The sequence below is a fragment of the Leucoraja erinacea genome, chromosome 31 (assembly GCF_028641065.1).
Source record: "Leucoraja erinacea ecotype New England chromosome 31, Leri_hhj_1, whole genome shotgun sequence".
NCBI lineage: Eukaryota > Metazoa > Chordata > Chondrichthyes > Rajiformes > Rajidae > Leucoraja > Leucoraja erinaceus.
Genome location: NC_073407.1, coordinates 7,919,244 through 7,941,915, shown reverse-complemented (window position 1 = coordinate 7,941,915; position 22,672 = coordinate 7,919,244). Strand labels below are relative to the sequence as shown.

Below are 22,672 nucleotides of genomic sequence, written 5' to 3'. Positions count from 1 at the left end.
TCTCCAGCACTTTTGTCTACCCCCATCCATCCATCCCATACTGATCCCCCCCATTCAACACCACTGACATGCCCCGTGCTCCCCCCTCACACTTTTACCTACTCCAACCAACACGTACTAATTCACCTGCTTCAATCCATCCATTCCGCACCGATTGCCTTCTCAACCACTCCCCCCCGCCATCTATCCACCCCGCACTAATTCACCCCCCCCCTCCCCTCCCCTCCCTCCCTGACCTTATTGTGCTGGAAATGTCTTCAGAGCGAACATTGACAATGCTTGATGCAATCAAATGTGTTTTAATTCCCAATGTTATTATTTGTTTTAGTCCATAAAGATGGATTAATTAAATTGTGAACACGTGAAACATTAAAACCAGAGTGTTCGATTGTCACTGCTATCGTTGCCACGTTATTACACAATTAATTTTAACGGCAAATCAATGCTCTTAATATGGAGTATCAGTACTGTAGTTATTTAATGAGCAATATTCACAACTATACGTTGGATTTATCCAGGTTTTATTTCTATAGTCAGTCATATACATCACAAATTTGGACAGGAGATATTTCAGTTTAAATTTTAACGTTAATTCTGAAGTGGGAGTGATTGAAACAGCGTTTATCAATAATTTTTTTTAAATCTGGTGTGATTTTAGAAATTTAGAAATTTCCTTGCAACCTGTATATTTTGTTATGGATAAATTATGTGGGAAGCGAGAGTGTTTCTGTACCAATAGCAATAATGACCCATGCTATGGCCATGTCATGGTAATTTTCGGTCCTTCACAGAAAACATGCTTGCATCAATCTGTAGTGTGCATGATTAAGCATATATGTTACCATGGTCCAGGATTTATTGACAGATTGATCATATGCTGAATAATCCAACCACATTTTTGTTTGGAAGTGGAAAGAACTAATAGAAATTGCATTAATTGCAATGTGTAAAAAGAGTTGAGATACTGTATTATAATTTTGTTGCATGTCATTGTGGTATATATCATGTCTTGATTGGTGAATATGTTAAGTTTGTGACTTTATTTGAAGCAGAAATAATATGTGAATGCTTCATTGAGCATAATTCCGACTGGTAACTATACACTTCGTCCGAACACATTATCGCACGCGTCATGCAAACCATCTTAAATGACCACCTAAACTGTCATTTGGCAACCTAAAAAGCTGCCAAGGTTGCCCGGCTGGCAACAGGGAAAAAAAGTTAAGTGAGAGCCCTGCAAGGTGCAACTAAACATGATGAAAGCACAAGTAAATACTACAGAAAACGTCTCCTCTGTGCTTATAGGTAATAGCCATACTTGTTAGCAATGGAGGAATGTTATTCATATTCCTGCTCCAAAAACATATTCAGCAAGATTAAAAATATAATTCTATTCCAGAATTTTGAGCAACTTAATTATCCATACCACGATTCACTACTTGGTGCATGCACTGAATGGCAGGACAAATATTGGAGCTCGTCCATCTATCAGCAATAACATCATGTACAGAAATCAAATGTTAAATCACCCAGATCAAAATCCAATTTTAAAAGCTTTAGAGTTAGTAAAGAGTAAAATTCCAGCTAAGTATTTGAATTAAAGTTGATTTTTTAATTAGCTCAGTGTTATCAATACAGTTAAAATAAAAGCTGTTGAGCAAAGATATTCTAGCTATGACCTTTTTCTGCAATATCTACTTCAGCCCCTCTCTGTATTTTATCTGAGCAGATTATCTGCTCATTAATCTCCACACTTCTCAGATGGTTCTGAGATGCACTTGATACACAGATCAAATTCTTGACCATAGGTAGGTAAAAATGCTGGAGAAACTCAGCGGGAGAGGCAGCATCTAGGCTGAATATCTTTAACAAATGTTCAAATATAACTTGTATATTCAACTATATTAGTGTCAATGTAAATCATATGGGCAAGAATTTTTATATTTATATGTCTGATAAAAGTCAACCCTACAATTGAAATCTATCCAGATCAGTTTTATCAAATGTAAGTTAATTTAAGGAATATTTTTTCGTTGGTACTTAATGTCACTGGTATTTAAAGTGTTGAAAACTAACATACCTTTTCGGTTCATGCCCATTTGGAGACACTTAAGTAGTCGGCAGTACTGGCATCTGTTTCGTTGCTTGCGTGACATGACACAATTTTTGTCTCGGCTGCATCTGTAAACCCGCTTGTTGCAAATACTACGTTTGAAAAAGCCTTTGCATCCCTCACACGAAATGATACCATAGTGCAAACCCGTAGCTGTGTCTCCACAAATAAGGCAGGTTCGCTGATCAGTGCGATCATCTGAAAGGGAAAAAATCTAATTAATAAAAACTCCATTGAGATGATGATGCAAGGCTTTATAAAATGTAATTGTAATTAATTTTGTAATTGTATTTAATTTATTATCCATGTAAACATATAATATTACATACATAATATTTGTTTCAACAAATATTTCTTCATATACTTTATCTAAACAATTTAAATTTGATTAGCATATTGTACAATAAAAATTAGACTAAAATACAATAAATTAGAATGGCCTATGTTAAAGAATAACACAAGGGCAATGAAAATTGTGTTTAAAGAAAAATGCGCTTGCTTTTTATTCAACTGAAAATATACTTCTATTTGCGGTTTTACTGCTGTGAAGGATAAACTTCCAGAGTAATAAGTTCAGATGTATGTCCAACACTGGGGGGGGGCAAATAAAAGAGAAACTATCAACAACTTTTCTCTATGACTTGAATATTTTAGCATTTTCTCATAACATATTACCAATGGATAGACCGGTAGATATTACCAGTGGTAGATGGCACAGAAAGTCTATATTATGATTGGCTGAAAACATCTCAATTCAACAAATACCGCAGATTCAACGTACAACTCCCCCAACTTCTTGGCTCGGTTATTCATTGAACACAATACATTGATGATGAGGTCAGAAGAGAAGCAGATGGGAAAATGTCAAATTGCATCTTCCATTTGAAAAAAAGGTAATAACCATAAGTACAAACAATTTCCCACCATTAGGCTGTTTACATGAAAACAAAGCTAGGTCTAGTGTTACATGAAACATAAATTAATAATTAAGCTTCTCTTGAAAACAGGGAAAAAACTTTAATTCAAAGCTGTCATAAGAGACAAGTAGACAGATGGCTAAGTAACCTATAGTTTTCTTACTAGATCTTTACTATGGCATAAAATAACTATTTATATTTACATAATTTACACCATCTACAATTCACGCTGCCTCAAGAAAGCATCCAACATAATCAAAGACTTATCCCATGCCCAGTCATTCCTTCTTCTCCCTACTTCCATCTGACAGAATGTAGAGAGTTTGAAAGCACATACCACCAGACTCCGGAACAGCCTCTTCCCCTCCACTATCAGCCTTCTGGATGGTCCTTCATAAGCTAGGATACTGTTTAATTTGCCTTTAACCCATGGAGATATTGCACTTTGTCGAAGGAATTGATGTTCTACAATGCTGAGAACTATATTCTGGCACACTGCATCTTTCCCTTTGCTCTATCCATTGTACTCGAGTTTGAACATTGTATCAAGAGTATATAGTGGGACAAAGACCTATTTATTTGCCTCTGTACTCCACAATTTGAGATTTGTAATAGAAAAAAAAAATCACATGTGGTTAAAGTGCACATTGTCAGATTTTATTAAAGGCCATTTTTATACATTTTGGTTTAACCACGTAGAAATTAACGCTGTGTTTATACATAGACCCCCCCCCCCCCCCAATTTCAGGGCACCATAATGTTTGGGACACATGGGGCTTCACAGGCATTTGTAAATGCTCAGGTGTGTTTAATTGCCTCCTTAATGCAGGTATAAGAGAGCTCTCAGCACCTAGTCTTTCCTCCAGTCTTTCCATCGCCTTTGGAAACTTTTATTGCTGTTTATCAACATGAGGACCAATGTTGTGCCAATGAAAGTCAAAAACGCCATTATGAGACTGAGAAACACAAATAAAACTGTTAGAGACATCAGCCAAACCTTAGGCTTATCAAAATTAACTGTTTGGAACGTCATTAAGAAGAAAGAGAGCACTGGTGAGCTTACTAATCGCAAAGGGACTGACAGGCCAAGGAAGAGTTCCACAGCTGATGACAGAAGAATTCTCTCTATAATAAAGAAAAATCCCCAAACACCAGTCCGACAGATCAGAAACACTCTCAGGAGTCAGGTGTGGATTTGTCAATGACCACTGTCTGCAGAAGACTTCATGAACAGAAATAAAAGGCTACACTGCAAGATGCAAACCACTGGTTAGCTGCAAAAATAGAATGGCTGGGTTACAATTTGCCAAGAAGTACTTAAAAGAGCGACCACAGTTCTGGAAAAAGGTCTTGTGGACAGATGAGACGAAGGTTAACTTATATCAGAGTGATGGCAAGAGCAAAGTCTGGAGGAGAGAAGGAACTACCCAAGATCTAAAGCATACCACTTCATCTGTGAAACACGGTGGTTGGGGTGTTATGGCCTGGGCAGGTATGGCTGCGGAAGGTACTGGCTCACTTATCTTCATTGATAAAATAACCTAAACACAATGTTAGTTGTTTATGAAAATGGAAGAATTTGATTAAAACTGAGGGTTTTTTTTAGAATAAAATCAATGCCAATGAAAATCGCGATTTTTTTAACGTAAATGAATTTTGGGATCCTAATGTGGTGTCAATGCGACGTCGAATGATGGGCAGGGCGAGTGTAAAAGTGTTTTTTGTAAAGTATAAAATGTGAATAACTTGTAAATTATACCACCAATCTGAACGAAACCGGTTTCATTTACATACCAGGACAATGGTGAGTAAGATGGGCCTAAGTTGTAGCGCTATCGTGTACCGTTTGGCGGAGTTTTGGGAACACACGCACCCAAACAAACAAGATGAGATTTTTAGTTATCTACAATCCATTATTTATTATCTATTCTATTCTACATAACTAAAACTCTCATCTTGTTATCTTCTGGTTTGCATTGTTTTTACATTTGCACAAAAACGGTACACTCTAGCGCTACGATTTTGGGGGGGGATTGATGGGGATGGGGGGAGGAGGGGGTAGGGAGAGAGGGGGGAAAGTGGGGGAGGTGTGGTGGGAGACAGGGGGGGGGGATTGAGGGAGAGGGCGGGGTAGGGAAGTTGAGGGAGGGAGGGGAAAGTGGGGGAGAGGTGAGCAGGGAGAGTGGGGGAGGAGGGTAGAGGGAGAGGAGGAGTTTAGTGAGGGGAGAGGAGTTATGGAGGGAGGGAGGGAGTGACTGGGGGTAGGGGAAAGGAGAGGTGATGGGGGGATTGGGGAAGGGTAGGAGAGGGGAAACAAGAGGGAAGAGATGAGGAGGGGGAGTGGGGAAGAGAGGGGGGAATGAGCCAGTGTGAAATAGAGGGAGAGGAGGGCAGTGGAGGAGATGAGGAGGGATAGTGGCGGAGGTGGGGAGATGGGGGGGGAGATAGAGGGATAGGAGGGAGGTAGGAAGATGAGAGGAGTTATGGAGGGAGGGAGAGAGAGGAGGAGGAGGAGGAGGAGAGGGGAAAGAAGAGGAAGGGTGAAGAAGAGGGAGAGCTGGGGATGAGGGTAAATGAGCCGCGCCTGCGCAGTTGGGGGCTAAGGGTGAGTGGTGGAATATTGCGTTGGGGGCCAGGCCTCCCGTGTGACAGGGATCCAATGGGTCCCACTTAGTCTAGTATTTAGATAGATATCACCAGCAACTTGTCCTCGACCAGCCATATTGAAGCAATGGGCAAGAAAGCACGGCACACCTCCACCTCCTCCGAAGGCTTACAAAGTTTGGCATGTCCCCGACAAACCTCAGCAACTTCGACAGATGCGTCATAGAAAGCATCTTATTGTGATGCATCACAGCATGGTTTGGGAACAGCTCCATCCAGACCACAAGAAATTGCTGACATGTGTGGATGTAGCCCAGACCATCACGTAAGAAGGGTTTCGGCCCGAAACGTCACCTATTTCCTTCGCTCCATAGATGCTGCTGCACCCGCCGAGTTTCTCCAGTATTTTTGTGTACCTTCGATCTTCCAGCATCTGCAGTTCCTTCTTGAACACCCCTCCCTTAATGCTGCCTTGGCCGGTGCAGCAGCATAATCAAGGATCACTCACTCCAGTCACTCCCTCTTCTCCCCTCTCCCATCCTATAACCAACTGGAGAGCGGTACTGACCACCCACCCGCCTACCTCATTGGAGACCTTCAAACTGACTTTAATCGGACCCTAGTGGACTTTATCTTGCACTAAACATTTTTCTCTTTATCCTGTATCTGTACACTGTGGACTGCTTGATTCTAATTATGTATAGTCTTTTCACTGACTGGATAGCACGCAACAAAAAAGCTTTGCACTGTACCTTAGTGCACATGACAATAATAAACTAAACTAAAAAAAAGGTATGTTTGTAGGGTACAAAAGCTGCAATTTGAAGGGAATTTAGAGAAAGTTCTTGACACAGGTATCAGGGGAGCAATGGAAAGGAGGAGGAAGCAGCTGGGACAAATACATGTATTATATCAATGAGGCCAATGAGCTCCCCACACCTGTTTTCGAAGATATAAGCAAGAGGGAAAGGGGAGAGTGGGAGAACACAGTATCCAAGTTCAGATATTTATGTGTTGTGAAACTGTGCTGCACACAAAACACCACAGCTATGCATGAAACATGGATGTATAGTGCAGAGTTCCTCTAGATCTGCCACATAATGAACCATGGAACCATTTCACAACTACTGATGAGATACTGCTTCATTGCAACACTCTCCTGCAATTTTTTTTTGGAATTTGTCGATTACAATCTGTGTACTCAGTGAATGGAAGTATTTTTCTGTTCAGTTACCATCATGGGATTTATTTCTAATACTTTTTCACTGCAAGGAAAGATTGAATTCCACTGCCTTAACAAAAAATATATCAATATCTGAGGATGCCTTGCCAGACTGCACCCAACCATCAATGAAATAATCCCACTACAATTTAAATGAATTCAAGCCTTGAAAGTTGAAGTAGGAATGGAAAATTCCAAAAATGCAGTGAGTTAAGAAAATGGTCAAATAGGAAAGACCAAGAGAAACATGGGAAAGAATGAGGGTATGCAAAGTAGACCAAATTAAGATAGATGACAGTATTTGCTAAATGCTAAATATCCATGAACTGTAATCAAGTGGGAATTTCAGTATAGGTTCCTCTAAATCTGTATTAAAAAAATGAGAAGCTATTGGAATGTCAGCCTTTATCTTTGCAGTGTGCAATGCTAAGGGACACTAGTTACGTGACAACTGTACATAGTTCTAATTAGTCCTTTTCTGGAGTAATGCATTCAGTTCTGGGTATATGGAGGCACAAGAAACGGCAGATGTTGGAATCTTGAGTAAAACACAAAGCGCTTAAGTAACTCAGTGGGTCAGGCAGTATCTCTGAAGGACATGGATAGAAGATGTGTCGGGACCTTTCCTGACCTGAAACGTAGCCTGCCCATATCCTCCAGAGATACTGCCTGACCCAGAGCTTCTCTTTAACTTTGTGTTTTACTCAGAAGATATGTTAGCCTTGCACAGTGTCGATTCACCACAATGACGAGAGCTACGAGTTAAATTGAGGCACTATGCCACATGATGAGTGTAAAATCAATGTGTATAAAATACCCAATTGCAAGACAGCCGAGATAAAATAATCAAAATTGCCAAAATTATAATTCAGAAGCAAGGGTACAACGAAGTATGAAACAAAAGCATTTGGATGAAGTTAAGAGGCAGTTGTAGAATGGGTCATATTAATCTTTGTTTTAATGCAAGCTCAGATGAGCATACAAACATTATTTTGTTACCTAATTTTATTCCACAGTTCAATAATCCGTCCAATCTTTCAGTAGTTCATAAAGTTGCTAAACGAAATGGAGGCAAAAGACAGGGAGAAGTTACAGGATGTAGCAAAATTAACCATACTTGATAAAGCTGTAGAAAATAGATTAGAAGTCTAGATTAGCAATAAATGCAAACAAAAATTGCAAGAACTTCTCCCTCGAAAGCAGAGAGCAAAGAGATTTACAAAAGTAAATGTGGATTTGAAACACTGTTGTACTTGCCCAGAGAATACATAATAGATGTAGCAGAAATAGACTAGAATTAAAGGTAGTAATAACAATGACTGACTTTATGAAAGAAGTTAAAATAAGAACTAGAGCTCACATAGTCAGTCATCTGTTGTCAAAATCATGCCGAAATCTAATATTAACAATGTGGCAACTAGGAACTTGCTAAAGCATGATTAGGGGAAATCATATTTAAGGACATATTCGGGCTAATAAAGGGGTAAATGTAGATGTGGGATATCTGGCTTTTCCAAAAAGCATTTGCTGTAACAAAGTGCAACATACAAAGTTATTGCATTAAATATGGACCAACAAAATTAAAGGTGTTGGTTTATTAATGCAGAAAATAGTAATCACCAATCTTTTTCAGGTTGGCGAACCTGTGCCACAGACATATTAGCCCTCAGCTATTCACAATCTATGCTAATAATTAAGGTAAAGACAAAAAGTGATATCTAACTTTTCTAAAAAAGAGTTGTTTGGGGAAGTGAGCTGTTTTTTGACAGAATAGAAAACCAGACTTTTTTTTTTTTTTTTTTTTAATGGTGAGAAACTGATACAACTTTATGTATAACTTAATCAAGGTGTGAACGAAGGAACTGCAGAAAAGGAATAGGTGATGTTTTGGGTTGAGACATTTTTTCAGACTGAGAGTCAGGGGAGAGGTATGAAAAGATGCATAGAACAAATTAATGAAAGTTATGTAAAAAGAAAGATCAAAGCCAGCAACAATGATCAAAGAAAGGTGGAGCCCACAATGGTCCATTGTTGGCTGTGGGGAAAGTGACAACGAGTAATACAAACAGTGAAACTCAGCAGGATGACAGTGAAACTAGCACGACGACTAGGGTGGGGGAGGAAGGGGATGCAAGGGTTACTTGAAGTTAGATAAATCAATATTCATACCACTGGGTTGTAAGCTGCCCAAATAAAATATGAGGTGCTGTTCCTCCAATTTGCATTTAGTCTCACTCTGACAGTGGAGGTGGCCCAGACAGAAAGATCAGTATAGGAATGGGAAGGGGAGTTAAAGTGTTTGGCAACCGGGTGATCATGTATGCCCAGGTGGACTGAGTGAAGGTGTTCAGCAAAGCCCATTCTGTGCTTGGTCTCGTCTATATACAGGAGTCCGAGATTTAGGAATCCAGGTGCTTTGCTTCAGGAGAACCAAAAAGTAAACATGCAGGTGCACTGACCAAGTGGCAAGGAAAATTATATGTTGCACTTTTGTGCAAGGAAGTTTTGCATGAATTCTAAAGAGCTTCAATAAATCACATTTGGAGTACAGTGTGACGTTTTAGTAACTGTTCTCAAGTAATCCCTTCAAATTAATAAAGTTAGGAAATTCATTCCTGGAATGAGGGGCTGTTCAATAAACAGTGATTGAGAAAGATTAGCCTATATTCATTGAAGTTTAAACAGTACGAGGGATACGTTTTTTCAAACATAAGTGCTCCAAATCTTGAAAGATTTCAACCTCCAAGAGTCTACCTCTAAATCTTGAAAGCCTGCTACAAACTGAGGAAGTACATTATTTTCAAAATAATAGGTTTTCTAGATTGTTTGTGAAATCAGACTGATCAAAAACATTAATTTCAAAGGAATGATATTATAGAATCTAATAAATTAGCAAATTTCTAAAAAAAGTTAAAGTAGCATTGTGGAGCAGGTAGTTGACATGCTCAGGTTGCTATCCGTGTGGAGTTAAACATTCCCCATAACTAAAAAGTTTTCTCTGGGTGTTCTGGATTTCTTCCATAACCTCAAGACTTGTGTATTGGAAAGTTCATGAGAAAATATGTTATCCCTAATGTGTGGGTGAATGATAGCCTGGGGAGTTGATGGGAATATGTAAGATTTTTAAAAGTGGAATGGGTGTAGGATTGTTACAGTTGGGTGCTCGATAATCAGTATGGACTTGGGAGGCCGAAGTGCCCGTTTCCTTGCTGTGAGATTGTGGCAAAACTTTCCTACCCTCCCATTTGCATTACAGGAAAGTCCTTCAAACTGATTTTGCATTAACTTCTATGTTTTAAACTTTGCTTCTGATTCCTACTGTGCATTTAGGATTAACATCCCATTTGATCCCAAACTTAACTTTGAGCAACTCCATCACAAATACCAACTATTTCTTCCTTCCATAATAATTATGTGACCACGAACTAACCTAGTCCTCTGACTGTTGAAACCCTCATTCGTGAGTTTATTATTGGCATCTGCATCTACTAGATACCACTTGATCTCATTTACAACTTCCACTCTCCACAAATATAAATTCAGTGCTGCCCCTATTCTAAAGCCTTAATTCTTGCACAGGTATTACATTTTACTTCCTGATTCCCAGGTTTCCAGCACCTCAATTTTCAAAATCTCACTTTTGTTTAAATCAGTGAATGGTCATTGACATTTTTATTTTTAATTAATAAAAATTAATATTATTAGTAATACTAACTGTTCCCACCCTTACAACATGCAATGAAATCTGCGACAGGCAATCCAAATTTCTTTCACTCAATTACTGCAAAATGGGTTCTCAAGTGATCAAGCTTTGAAACGCTCTTGAGGCTTACAAAATGAAAACAGAATAATCTTTCTGCTCTTGGTACATTGCAGAGGCTGAGCACTGATGTGTTAAATGTTGCACTGTTAACCTTTGGGACATTAACTACCTTTGGAAATGCTACTGCTGTAGGTAATTCCAACATTACTTACCAACAGATGGTCTAAAATATGTTGAACAAATTGAAAATATTTTTGAAAGATCTTGCAAGAAAGTAAAAATCATATAACCATGTTTTCATTTCAGTTTACAAATAAACCAATTATTTCTCCATTCAAAGTAACTAAAACAATCGATTAAAAAGGTAATTTACAATCTTGATAAACTAAAGATAAGAATTATGTTAATCAGATAAACAGCAACATTGGCATGTAGCTAGTTTATCCTTCTCCCTTTCTCCTCCCAGTGATACACAGTTCAACCTCAGCCATGCCCCATGCCCTTATCCCTGTAAATCTCTAAACAGATGGAAGAATACCATGGTTACTGTGAATAACAGAGTTCTGCAGGAGCTCTGTTCTAATTGTCTCAGTAAAGAAAGAATACTACTCACGAGAGATACCAACAGGCATGCAGAGGCCATCGTCAAGGGCCCATAAAACACTAAGGGGAAACAATCTTAGGCCTTTACACATGGCTTTAATGATATCAATCCACAGTTGCACACTGGTGCAGAATGTGTGAGAAATTGGCCAGAGTGCCACATGATGCAGCTATTACACAAGCACAATAAGAATCAGCTGCTCATTGAGAACTTAAGAATGATTTCTTAAGGTCAAGAATTGATTGCAAACTGTCTACTTTCAACTAAAGCAACCATATAACCTGCAGAATTTCCCAAAAAGGTAAATTTTTTACAACTACAAAAATCACAGAAATTTCCAGAAACAATCACAATGGCTTCAGTTTATGGACTCTTGACCCTTGGAATTTGAAATTGTCACCCCTAATTAATGCAAGCCTGTTGTATAAGAATGTCAGCATCATGAGATGGACTTCAGCCACCAATGACCCTTGTTTTTTTGCTTCACTCAAAAAAGTATTCATTGTGGATTGACATTGTCTGCCTCTTGACCTTGGGCTTTGAATTTTCAGTGACTTTCAAGTAAAGCCGAGCCATAGATGGCATATTTTTAAATGTTGTTTCAAATTCAGCAACATCTGTGTTAAAAGGGTATTGGTTTCACAAGTCACTGTTGGGAGAAACAATTAAAAATCCTATAACTGTGAACAGTTTCCATCCCTTCCCCCTCCTCCCCCATTGTAATTTGATGCTCTCTGCTGCTGTTGCCCTCCACCGTGTTTATATTTTGTGTGAACCTTGTGTCAAGTTGCAGATCAGAATCTAGTTCTGTGAGGTCATTCATAACAAGGTGATCCTTAGCAATGACCTAATAAAATACGAAGCAACTGTTTTAAATTATAGGTCAGAGCTGAAAAACCCTTGAAAATATACCACTCTCTTGTTGCTGTCACTTTTCCTACAAACATTATCTTTAATTAAGTTTAAACAGCAGGGGGAAAGGAAATGTTGCAGGTTATTGAAGGGAGGTTTCTTAAATTATTCAAATAAATTCTCATAATATACTTTAAATATGGATGGTTATCAAAAAGTTCCCATTATTCACATCTCACCCTTTTCCCTATCCTGCTCTCTTTCCTTCCCCACATCTCACCACAAATTCAGCCATCTTAGAGTTGGGACAGTCTCCAGCTGTGGATGGATAAAGTTCTAGTCAGAAAATTGACGAGGCCAATCCATTTGAAATTAACAAATCTATTATTTGAAATATCCAACAAGCGATTTATAGTTTAAAAAAATCCAGATTTTAAGGTCAGATTTCTGAAGTGTCCCAACCCAAAACATCAACTGTCTATTCCCTCCACAGATGCTGCTGCCCCGCTGAGTTCCTGCAGCACTTTTTTTGCTCAAGATTCCAGCATCTGCAGTTTTTTATGTCACCTTTAGGTCATTTTTAGGAAAGTAACTAAACTCTCCCAAAAGCTGCTGCCGAAGTGCCTCTACAATGAACAGTGCCATATTTCTCATACATACACCTAGAGTGGAAACGTTTACATCTCCACAAGGTGCTTATCCATACTTAGAGAACATTGCTTTTTACCCATATTTATAGAACATCACTCTCCACCCCCTATCATTGACTTTTGTCCAAGATGTTTTTTAAACATACTTCCAATATTTGAAACTGTAAATTTCTCCCTCATTACTCTGAAATACTTTCACAGCAGATGAAAACATGATCAGCATTTTCTTGTGCAACTCATTTTTTCTGTGACAGCTGCTGTCATATTTTCCTCCCAGTGTTTTTCACACATTGCATTTTTCACTCAAATTCTCACAGGATGGCCCAAGTTGCATTTATTTTCAGAACTATACACTCCTCAAGATTCATAAACCAACCTCTCAATCCACATCATATTTCTTAGACGTTCTCACTATTGATATACGTGCATGATCATCACAACTCATCTTAAACCAACCTGCATAACGTCAATCAAGAATACCTTTCCTTCCAAATGTTCTAATCATGAAAATGCTGATTTACAGTTTTCCTTACAAATATACACACTATCAGAATTAACAAATAGAAAATGTATTAAAAGGAATGCTAATTATTGACTTGCAGGCGCTAAGCCTGCAGCTGGTCAAAAAAAAGCAATTTCAATTACACAGCTCCAGAGAGGTGCACGATTCTGGTAAGCACTTAATAGATGGCAATAGATTAACTTTGACAGAATTAAGGAGGAACATTCCGACAAAATATTCTTTAAACAAATGTGAGCATTTTCCAAACTGCATGTCATCCTCAACATTTTGTGGTCTATATCACTGTAAGAATCAGAATCACTTTTCGTCAATTGTCATTCAGAGATTTATCTTTTAAGTTGCTCACTTATAGTACATTTATTCAAGTTATCAGCTGCTTTTGTCTAGGAGATAGCAGTTACAGCTTAACATGATTATCCTATAACAAATGTTGATTAATATGTAACTGCTTTAAATGGTTTGCCAGTTTTTGTTTAGAAATCAATACATGGATGTGGGTGTTGCTTGCAAAGCTAACATTTATTGCCCATCCCTAATTGCCTTTAAGGTGGTGATATGCTGCCTCCTTGAACTTTTGCATCGTGTTATGCATTATAGGAACTTCTAGAATGCTCTACATTTGGACGTAATAGTGAATTCAAAGGTTTGAACTAACAAAAGAATCATCAATGTATTTCCAGGTCAAGATTGTAATTCTGATTTAATGGGGTATATATACCTAGATAATGGTGTTCCCACATACCTCAACCTTCTTGTATTATGTGGTACAGTCATGAGGTTTGAGCTTCAAGTTCCTGTAGCACATTTTGTATACTGCAATGCTGCACCACAGTGCAGGGAATATACATTTCAGGTGGTAAATAAGAGAAGTGCTGTCAAAGCAGTTACTTATGAATCAACATTTGTTATTGGATAACTCTTTCAGGCTATTACTGCTGTCTCCCAGTCATGAACAGTTGGTAACTTTAACAAATTAACAATATATGAGCAACTTCAAATATAATACTTCTAATGTCAATTTACTGATATTAGTTCCAGTTATTACAAAAGTGAAATAGACCGAAAATGTTTGAAGACAGCATTTTGCTCCTCTAACATTGTCCAGCAAGTGGAGAATATTTTGTCACACTCCTCACTTACAACATAGTATAGTGGAATAGCAATTTTGGTGGACTCATTTAATGCTTACATGTAGCCACAATACTACATACTACAGTTACTGCCAAGCACTGCAGTAAGCAACACGTGTGCTTCACATACAACCATGCTGGAGTCAAAGATCACCGACTTAAAATGTTAACTTTGTTTCGCTCTCCGTGAATGTTCTCTGTGTACATCCAATATTTTCCTTTTTTATTTCAGATCTGCGTTTTTTGTTTATCGTTTAATACATGCCTGATGTTGAGCAAGTCTGGGGATAAGCTGCCTCATTAAGAGTTTTGCATCAAACTAAACACTGTGCAATTATTAGCAAACAGCCCCACTTCCGATCTTGAGATGGATGAAAGGTTAAGCCCCTGTCCCACTGTACGAGGTTACTCACAAACTCTCCTGAGTTTTCCCCTTGATTCGAACTCGGGTAATGTCGGTAGCGAGCCCGTAGGAGTCCGTAGATGTTTTGTAGCGGCTCATAATGCCAGCCGTCGGAACTCGGGGCATCAGGTAAGTCGGGACGTTTTTCCAACGAGTACCTACGAACGGCTATTACCGTAATTATCCGAGTTCGAATCAAAGAGAAAACTTGGGAGAGTTTGTGAAAACTCGGGAAAGTGGGACAGGGCCTTTATTGTTAAACCAGCTGATGGTTTAACTCAAGACATCACCCAAGGGCCACTGCAGGAATTCAGGATAATCAATTGCTCTCAGATATTAACAATATTATACAAGATTCTATTACAGGTGCACAACCTTTTATCCGAAAGCCTTGGGACCAGACACTTTTCGTAATTCAGAATTTGTCGGTCTTCGGAATGGAAATTTTTTAGCGTAGATTTTAATGGCTGGCTCAGTGGTAGAGTGTTTGGCTCATATCCGCAAGGTCGCGAGTTTGCGCCTTGATCCCGGCAGTTACTCGGTCGCGAGTTTGAGTCTTCAATGTCGTTTTTTTCTTGCAGAATAAATGTTTGTATGAAATGCAGTGTAGGAGAGGTGTGCTGACTGTGTGGGCAGAACTTTGGAAGTGATTGCCCACCAGTCTAAAAAGCCGCTGTGTCTCCCTGTCCCTGGGATAGCAGGGGGCGATCAAACAGCACAATACCCCCCTCCCCCTCCAACTCCAGAGGAATCCGCTCCCCGATGGGCCACTACGGCGACAAGTGGCAGTTTGCCCACAGCCCGAGCTGCGCCACCCCAAGAACACCTTGCACACCATCAGCTTCTGCCCCTACGTGTTCCTCTGGAGTTGGAGCGGGGCTGGGCTGGAGTTGCTGCTGGCTGTGGGTCTCTGGGATCTCCGTGCTTGCAGTGGGCCTGGGGGTCGCTGTCCCGTTGGTCCTGACGTCTCCGGCCACCCCCCTGGACTGGAGCTGAGACTGGGAACTGTACCGCCCTTGCCCCCTCCCTCTGCAACTGCAAACAACCCCACTCTCCTGCAAGGGCGGTACAGTTCCCGGAGGATAGCAGGTGGCCGGAGACGTCAGGACCAACAGGAACCCGCTCCCCGATGGGCCCCTACGACGCCCCGAGCTGCGCCCCGTCATCCGCAATCCAGGTTCCTCTGTAGTTGGAGCGGGGCTGGGCTGCTGTTGGCTGTGGGTCTCTGGGTTCTCCGTGCTTGCGGTGGGCCTGGTGGTCGACGTCCAATTGGTCCTGACGTCTCCGGTGACTGCACTGGCCTGCTGCCATCGCGACGTGAAAACAGTACAAAGCCCCCGCGCCGGTGCAATGAGCGGGGAGCTGGAGAGGGGAGGGATGGGGTCACACACATGGCCGGGGAGCAGAGGGGTTGTAGGTGGGGTGAAACTGAAGGGAGCGACAATCTGCTGCTGCCTGCCCGCTGAGTTAAAAAGTTCCCACGCAAGACTCACGATACACTGTGTATCGTGTCTACCGTGGGAACTTTTTAACTCAGCGGGCAGGTAGCAGCATATTGTCAATTCTTAACCCTCCCGCGCAATATACCCTCACCTTCTCTTTTATGGATGGGGATTTAGTTCCCCTTTCTTCGAGGACCGACCGGAGGTTCCGCTGTCACCTCTGCGGGCCGCCTTCGGTGAACGTCCTGTCTCCCTGTCCATGGAATAGTAGGGGGCGATCAAACAGCACAATCCCCCCCCTCCCCCTCCAACTCCAGAGGAATCCGCTCCGCGATGGGCCGCTATGGCGACAAGTGGCAGTTCGCCCACAGCCCGAGCTGCGCGACCCCAAGAACAAGACGTACCCCTTGCACACCATCAGCTTCTGCCCATACGGAGGCGTGTTCCTCTGGAGTTGGAACGGGGCTGGGCTGGAGTTGCTGATCTGGGATCTCCGTGCTTGCGGTGGGCCTGGTGGTCGGTGTTCCGTTGGTCCTGACGTCTCTGGTGACTGGCACTGTGCTGCTAGCATCGCGACGTGAAGACAGTGCAAAGCCCCCGCGCCGCTGCAATGAGCGGGGAGCTGGAGAGGGGAGGGAAGGGGTCACACACATGGCCGGGAAGCAGAGGGGTGTAGGTGGGATGAAACTGAAGGGAGCGACAATCTACTGCTGCCTGCACGCCGAGTTAAAAAGTTCCCACGCAAGACTCACGATACACTGTGTATCGTGAGTCTACCGTGGGAACTTTTTAACTCAGCTGGCAGGTAGCAGCATATTGTCAATTATTAACCCTCCCGCGCAATATACCTTCACCTTCTCTTTTATGAATGGGGATTTAGTTCCCCTTTCTTCGAGGACCGACCAGAGGTTCCGCTGTCACCTCTGCGGGCCGCCCTCGGTGAACGTTTTCAAGGACCTTTCTTCAAGGACCGAAAAAATGTCGCTATTCGGAGGTTTTCGTTATTTGGATCTTCGGATAAAAGGTTGTGCACCTGTATGTAGTTAAATGCAAGTGTGTACATTTTTCAAACAGTATGAGGTACTGCAGTTGGAGTTGAATGAATGAATTAATCTCCCATACAGCAAGAAAAAAAAACTTTTGTCCACATTTTCACAGGAAATAGCAGTTTTTTTTATAACAATGTTTTTCATTTTGGACCAAAATTCATCAGGAAATGTCTTCTTCTGCTGTTCCCATATTGCCCAATGGTGTTTTATTTGGCATCTTAACGAAAGTTAAGTCATAGTCAAAAGAGTTGTCCACTTGAAAGTTTCCATGCCAGTTACTCAATTGGGATGCCACGTACACCAAAATTAATATGGCTCCAACATTACCATACTCCACATAGCACAATGAACATATTCTAAGGCAGCACTCTCCAACATGGCTGTGGAATCCGAGTCGTGGAGTCAGAGCATTTTGGTGCTGCTGGAGTCAGAGTCGGTAAAAAGGTTCCAACTCCGACCTCAACATAAATTTTAGAGACTACATAAATCTCTGCCTTATCCACTGACTTGGCCTCTACCGCCATCTGTGGCAAAGAATTCCACAGATTCACCACCCTCTGACCAAAGAAATTTCACCTCATCTCATTCCTAAAGGAACGTCCTTTAATTCTGAGGCTATAACCTCTAGTCCTAGACTCTCCCGCAAGTAGGAGCAGAATTAGGTCATTCGGCCCATTGAGTCTTCACCGCCATTCAATCATGACTGATCTATCTCTCCCTCCTAACCCCATTCACCTGCCATCTCCCCATAACCCCTGACACTGTACTAACCAATTTTACTTTAGTACAGTCTGCAAATTTGCTAATCATGCTGTGTAAGTTCCCAAGATGAATATATGGTAATAAAGCAAAACTGAACAGAATCAGGCCATGCTGACCATATGCCTCGGTCCACATGACAATAAACTAAACTCTCCCCAGAAAAATAAGTTCAGCAGGCATTAAGAAATTCCAGCGAATTGTGGACGCAGCTCAGACCATCACACAAACCAACCTCCCTTCCATTGACTCCATTTATACCTCACGCTGCCTCAGCAAGGCCAGCAGCGTAATCAAGCACAAGTCTCACTCTTCTCCCCTCTCCCATCAGGCAAAAAGTATAGAAGTGTGAAAACGCACAAGTTCAGATTCAGGGACAGTTTCTTCCCAACTGTTATCAGGCATCTACACCATTCTACCACAACTAGAGAGCAGTGCTGAACTACTATCTACCTATTTGGTGACCCTGGGACTATCCTCAATCGGATTTGCACTAAACGTTATCCCCTTTTCATGCATCTGTACACTGTAAATGGCTTGATTGTAATCATGTATTGTCTTTCCGCTGACTGGTTAGCACGCAACAAAAGCTTTTCACTGTACCTCGGTACACGTGACAATAAACTAAACTGAACTGAAACTGAAGATAGACATAAAATGCTGGAGTAACTCAGCGGGAGAGGCAGCATCTCTGGAGAGAAAGGAGTCTGAAGAAGGGTCTCGACCCGAAATGTCACCCATTCCTTTTATCCAGAGATGCTGCCTGTCCCGCTGAGTTACTCCAGCATTTTTTGTCTATCTTTGGTTTAAATCAGCATCTGCAGTTCCTTCCTTCACATAAATTGAAACTGAACTACTGGAAACTTAACAAATCCCAGCTAGTTCAGTAAGGACGTTCGGGGGAAGAAGCCTCCAGCTTTCACCCTTACACAACGCTCAGCCTCAGCAGTGGAATCTGCACCCTGTTAGTTAGGTGTAGATCATAAATTCCAATGACACCATCACCACCCACAACCCCACAAATGTTAACATCTTTAAAATATGCCCATCCTCTACCAAACATCTGCTGTCTAATCTTACACATTGCCATGCCGATAAAACCCTGTTGCTGCACAGGAGAGAGAGCGAGAGAGAGCGAGAGAGAACTTCAGCACATAGAATCATATACTCAGGCTCGGTAAGGTGCTGGTAAGGCTTAATTTGGAGTATTGTGAGCAATTTTGGGCACTATATCTGAGGAAGGATGTGCTGTCTCTGGAGAGGGTTCAGAGGTGGTTTACAAGGATGATCCCAGGAATTAGTATGTTGATCTATGATGAGCGTTTGTCGACACTGGGCCTGTACTCGCTGGAGTTAAGAACAATGAGGGGGGACCTCTTTGAAACATACAGAATAGTGAAAAGCTTGGATAGAGTGGATGTGGAGAGGATGTTTCCACTAGTGAGAGTCTAGGATTAGAGGTCATCGCCTCAGAATTAAAGGATGTTCTTTAAGGGAGGAGATGAGGTGGAATTTCTTTGGTCAGAGGGTGGTGAATCGTTGGTATATATTGCCACAGAGGGCTAAGTCAGTGAATATTCTTACGGCAGAGATAGATAGATTCTTGATTAGTACGAGTGTCAGGGGCTACGAGGAGAAGGCAGGAGAATGGGGTTAGGAGGGAGAGATAGATCAGCCATGATTGAATGTGGAGTAGACATGATCGGCCGAATGGCCTAATTCTATTCCTATCACATGACCTTATAACATATATATTGATGCATAAGATTTCATAGTTATTATAGAACAGATTATAGCATATTGTTGTAGAATATAGCCTTTGTTATGGAATAGAATAGAGCATAGAATAGGAACGGGCCCTTCGGCCCACACACAATGTCCGCGTTGAACATGATGCAAATAACATCCAATTTCTTCATTTTATTCAATGTTTTTTCTTAGTCATAAAGCATGGAAAGAGGTCCTTCAGCCCACCTTGTCCACCCTTTCCAGCTTGACATTTTCCTATAATATGGTGACCAAAACTGAACACAATACTCTATACTCAATGCTCTAATTGATGATGGCCAATGTAGCGAAAGCCTTCTTGACCATCCTGTGACACCACTTTCAATGAGCTATGTACCTGCAATGAAGGCATCTCTCCCACAGGTGATGTTTAGGTCAATTATCCACAATAATAGGTGGAGTAGGCAAGAGACTGTGCATCTACCCGATCTATTCCTCTCATGATTTTACTCATCACCCCTCAACCTCCTGCGCTCCAAGGAACAGAGTCCTAGCCTACACAACCTCTCCCTATAGTTCAAACCCTCTAATCCTCGCAACATCCTTGTAATTCTTATCTGTGCCCTTTCCAGCTTGACGACATCTTTCCTAACATAGTGACCAAAATTGAACACAAAACTCTAAATGTGGCCTTACCAACGTCTTATACAACTGCAACATGACCACCCAACTTCTATATTTAATATGTTCAAGAAGGAACTGCAGATGCTGGAAGATCGAAGGTACACAAAAATGCTGGAGAAACTCAGCGGGTGCAGCAGCATCTATGGAGCAAAGGAAATAGGTGACGTTTCGGGCCGAAACCCTTCTTCAGTCTGAATGCAATAAACAAAAATTCAACAAATCAACACCACCAATATTTTTGCATAAAAGCCCTACGTGCATAAAATGTTGAGGGGAATAGATAGTGAACATTGTAGATGGGGCATAGAAACATAGAAACTAGGTGCAGCAGGAGGCGATTTGGCCCTTTGAGCCAGCACAGCCATTCATTGTGATCATGCCTGATCATCCACAATCAGTAACCCATGCCTGCGTTCTCCCCATATCCCATGATTCCGCTAGCCCCAAGAGCTCTCTCTAACTCTCTTCTCATCTCAGTTTTAAATGGCCTCCCCTTGATTCTTAGACTGTGGTCCCTGGTTCTGGACTCCCCCAACATTGGGAACATTTTTCCTGCATCTAGCTTGACAAGTCCTTTTATAACTTTATGTGTTTCTATAAGATTTCTCTCATCCTAAATTCCAATGAATACAAGCCCAGTCATTCCAATCTTTCCTCATATGGCAGTCCCGTCATCCCGGGGATTAACCTCATGAATCTATGCTGCACTGCCTCAATAGCAAGGATGTCCTTCCTCAAATCAGGAGATCAAAACTGCATACATTACTCCAGATGTGATCTCACCAGGGCCCTGTACAACTGCAGAAGGACCTCTTTACTCCTATACTCAAATCCTCTTGTTATGAATGCCAACATGCCATTAGCTTTCTTCACTGCCTGCTGTACCTGCATGTTTACTTTCAGTGACTGATGTACGAGGACACCCAGGTCTCGTTGCACTTCCCTTTTTCCTAATCTGACACCATTATGATAATAATTTGCCTCCTTGTTCTTGGATAACCTCACATTTATCTACATTATACTGCATCTGCCATGCATCTGCCCATTCACTCATCCTGTCCAAGTCACCCTGCAACCTCCTAGCATCCTCTTCGCAGTTCGCATTGCCGCCCAGCTTTGGGTCATCTGCAAATGTGCTAGTGTTGCTTTCAATTCCATCATCTAAATCATTAATAAATATTGTAAATAGTTGCGGCCCCAGCACAGAGCCTTGCGGCACTTCACTCACCACTGCCTGTCATTCTGACAGGGACCCATTTATTCCTACTCTTTGTTTCCTGTCTGCCAACCAATTTTCTATCAATATCAATACCCTACCCCCAATACCATGTGCTCTAATTTTGCCCACTAATCTCCTGTGTGGGACCTTTCTGAAAGTCCAGATACACTACATCCACTGGCTCTTCTTCATCCATTTTACTTGTCACAACCTCAAAAAATTCCAGAAGATTAGTCAAGCAGGATTTCCCCTTCCCCAAATCCATGCTGATTTGGACCAATCCTTTTACTGCTATCCAAATGTGTCGTTATTACTTCTTTAAAAATTGACTCCTGCATCTTCCCCACCACCGATGTTAGGCTAACTGGTCTATAATTCCCCATCATCCCTGCTTATCCAGAAATAGTAAAAGTTGCAGCTATGTTAGTAACAGCCATACCACCCACTCATGTCAGTGTGGAGAGACTGTTCGCCGCACTGAAATTAATTAAATCAGATTTAAGGGCTTCAATGAAAGAGGCAGAAGCAATTCTGTTCCTAAGGACAAGTTATTAACAAATTTTAGGTATGTACTTTTGTAGAAACCCTAACTACCTATGCATTTACTTTTAATTTCTATTGCACGAGATTTTTTTGTCATTATTTAGCCATTTAGCTCATGCCTGTGGCCTTAGTTTAATACATTTTGGAGTCATGCTTTTATAATTTTTATTAATTCAATGGAATTTTAATTTTGTCATAGTCCTTTCTGTAATTTTTTTTTCCTTTTTGCATAATGAATTATGTTTTTTTCAAGAATAAACAATAAAAAAGCCACAGTAGCATGGTTAGAACCATTAGACTAAAAACTTTAAGGACATGGGTTAAAAAGTAGCCTGATGATTCATGTGGTTCTTATGAAATGCCATCTTGTGTAATGTCATCATAGCAGATTTAGAATTATTATACCTAGGGGTCAGGGTTGGAGTCGGAGCCAGATACACAAGAAATCAAGGAGTCGGAGTTGGGTG

At 41.1% G+C, this 22,672-nt stretch overlaps 1 protein-coding gene across 5 annotated transcripts in view; it reads right to left on the bottom strand.

The window, feature by feature from the left end:
• The window catches only part of LOC129711868 (nuclear receptor subfamily 6 group A member 1), a 244,501-nt gene that overhangs the window by 68,094 nt on the left and 153,735 nt on the right, over nucleotides 1–22,672 (bottom strand). For all 5 annotated transcript variants that reach the window (XM_055659849.1, XM_055659848.1, XM_055659850.1 and 2 more), the window contains one exon: nucleotides 2,081–2,311. In XM_055659849.1, the coding sequence (XP_055515824.1) occupies nucleotides 2,081–2,311 (231 nt within the window). The remainder of the gene's footprint in view (nucleotides 1–2,080; nucleotides 2,312–22,672) is intronic.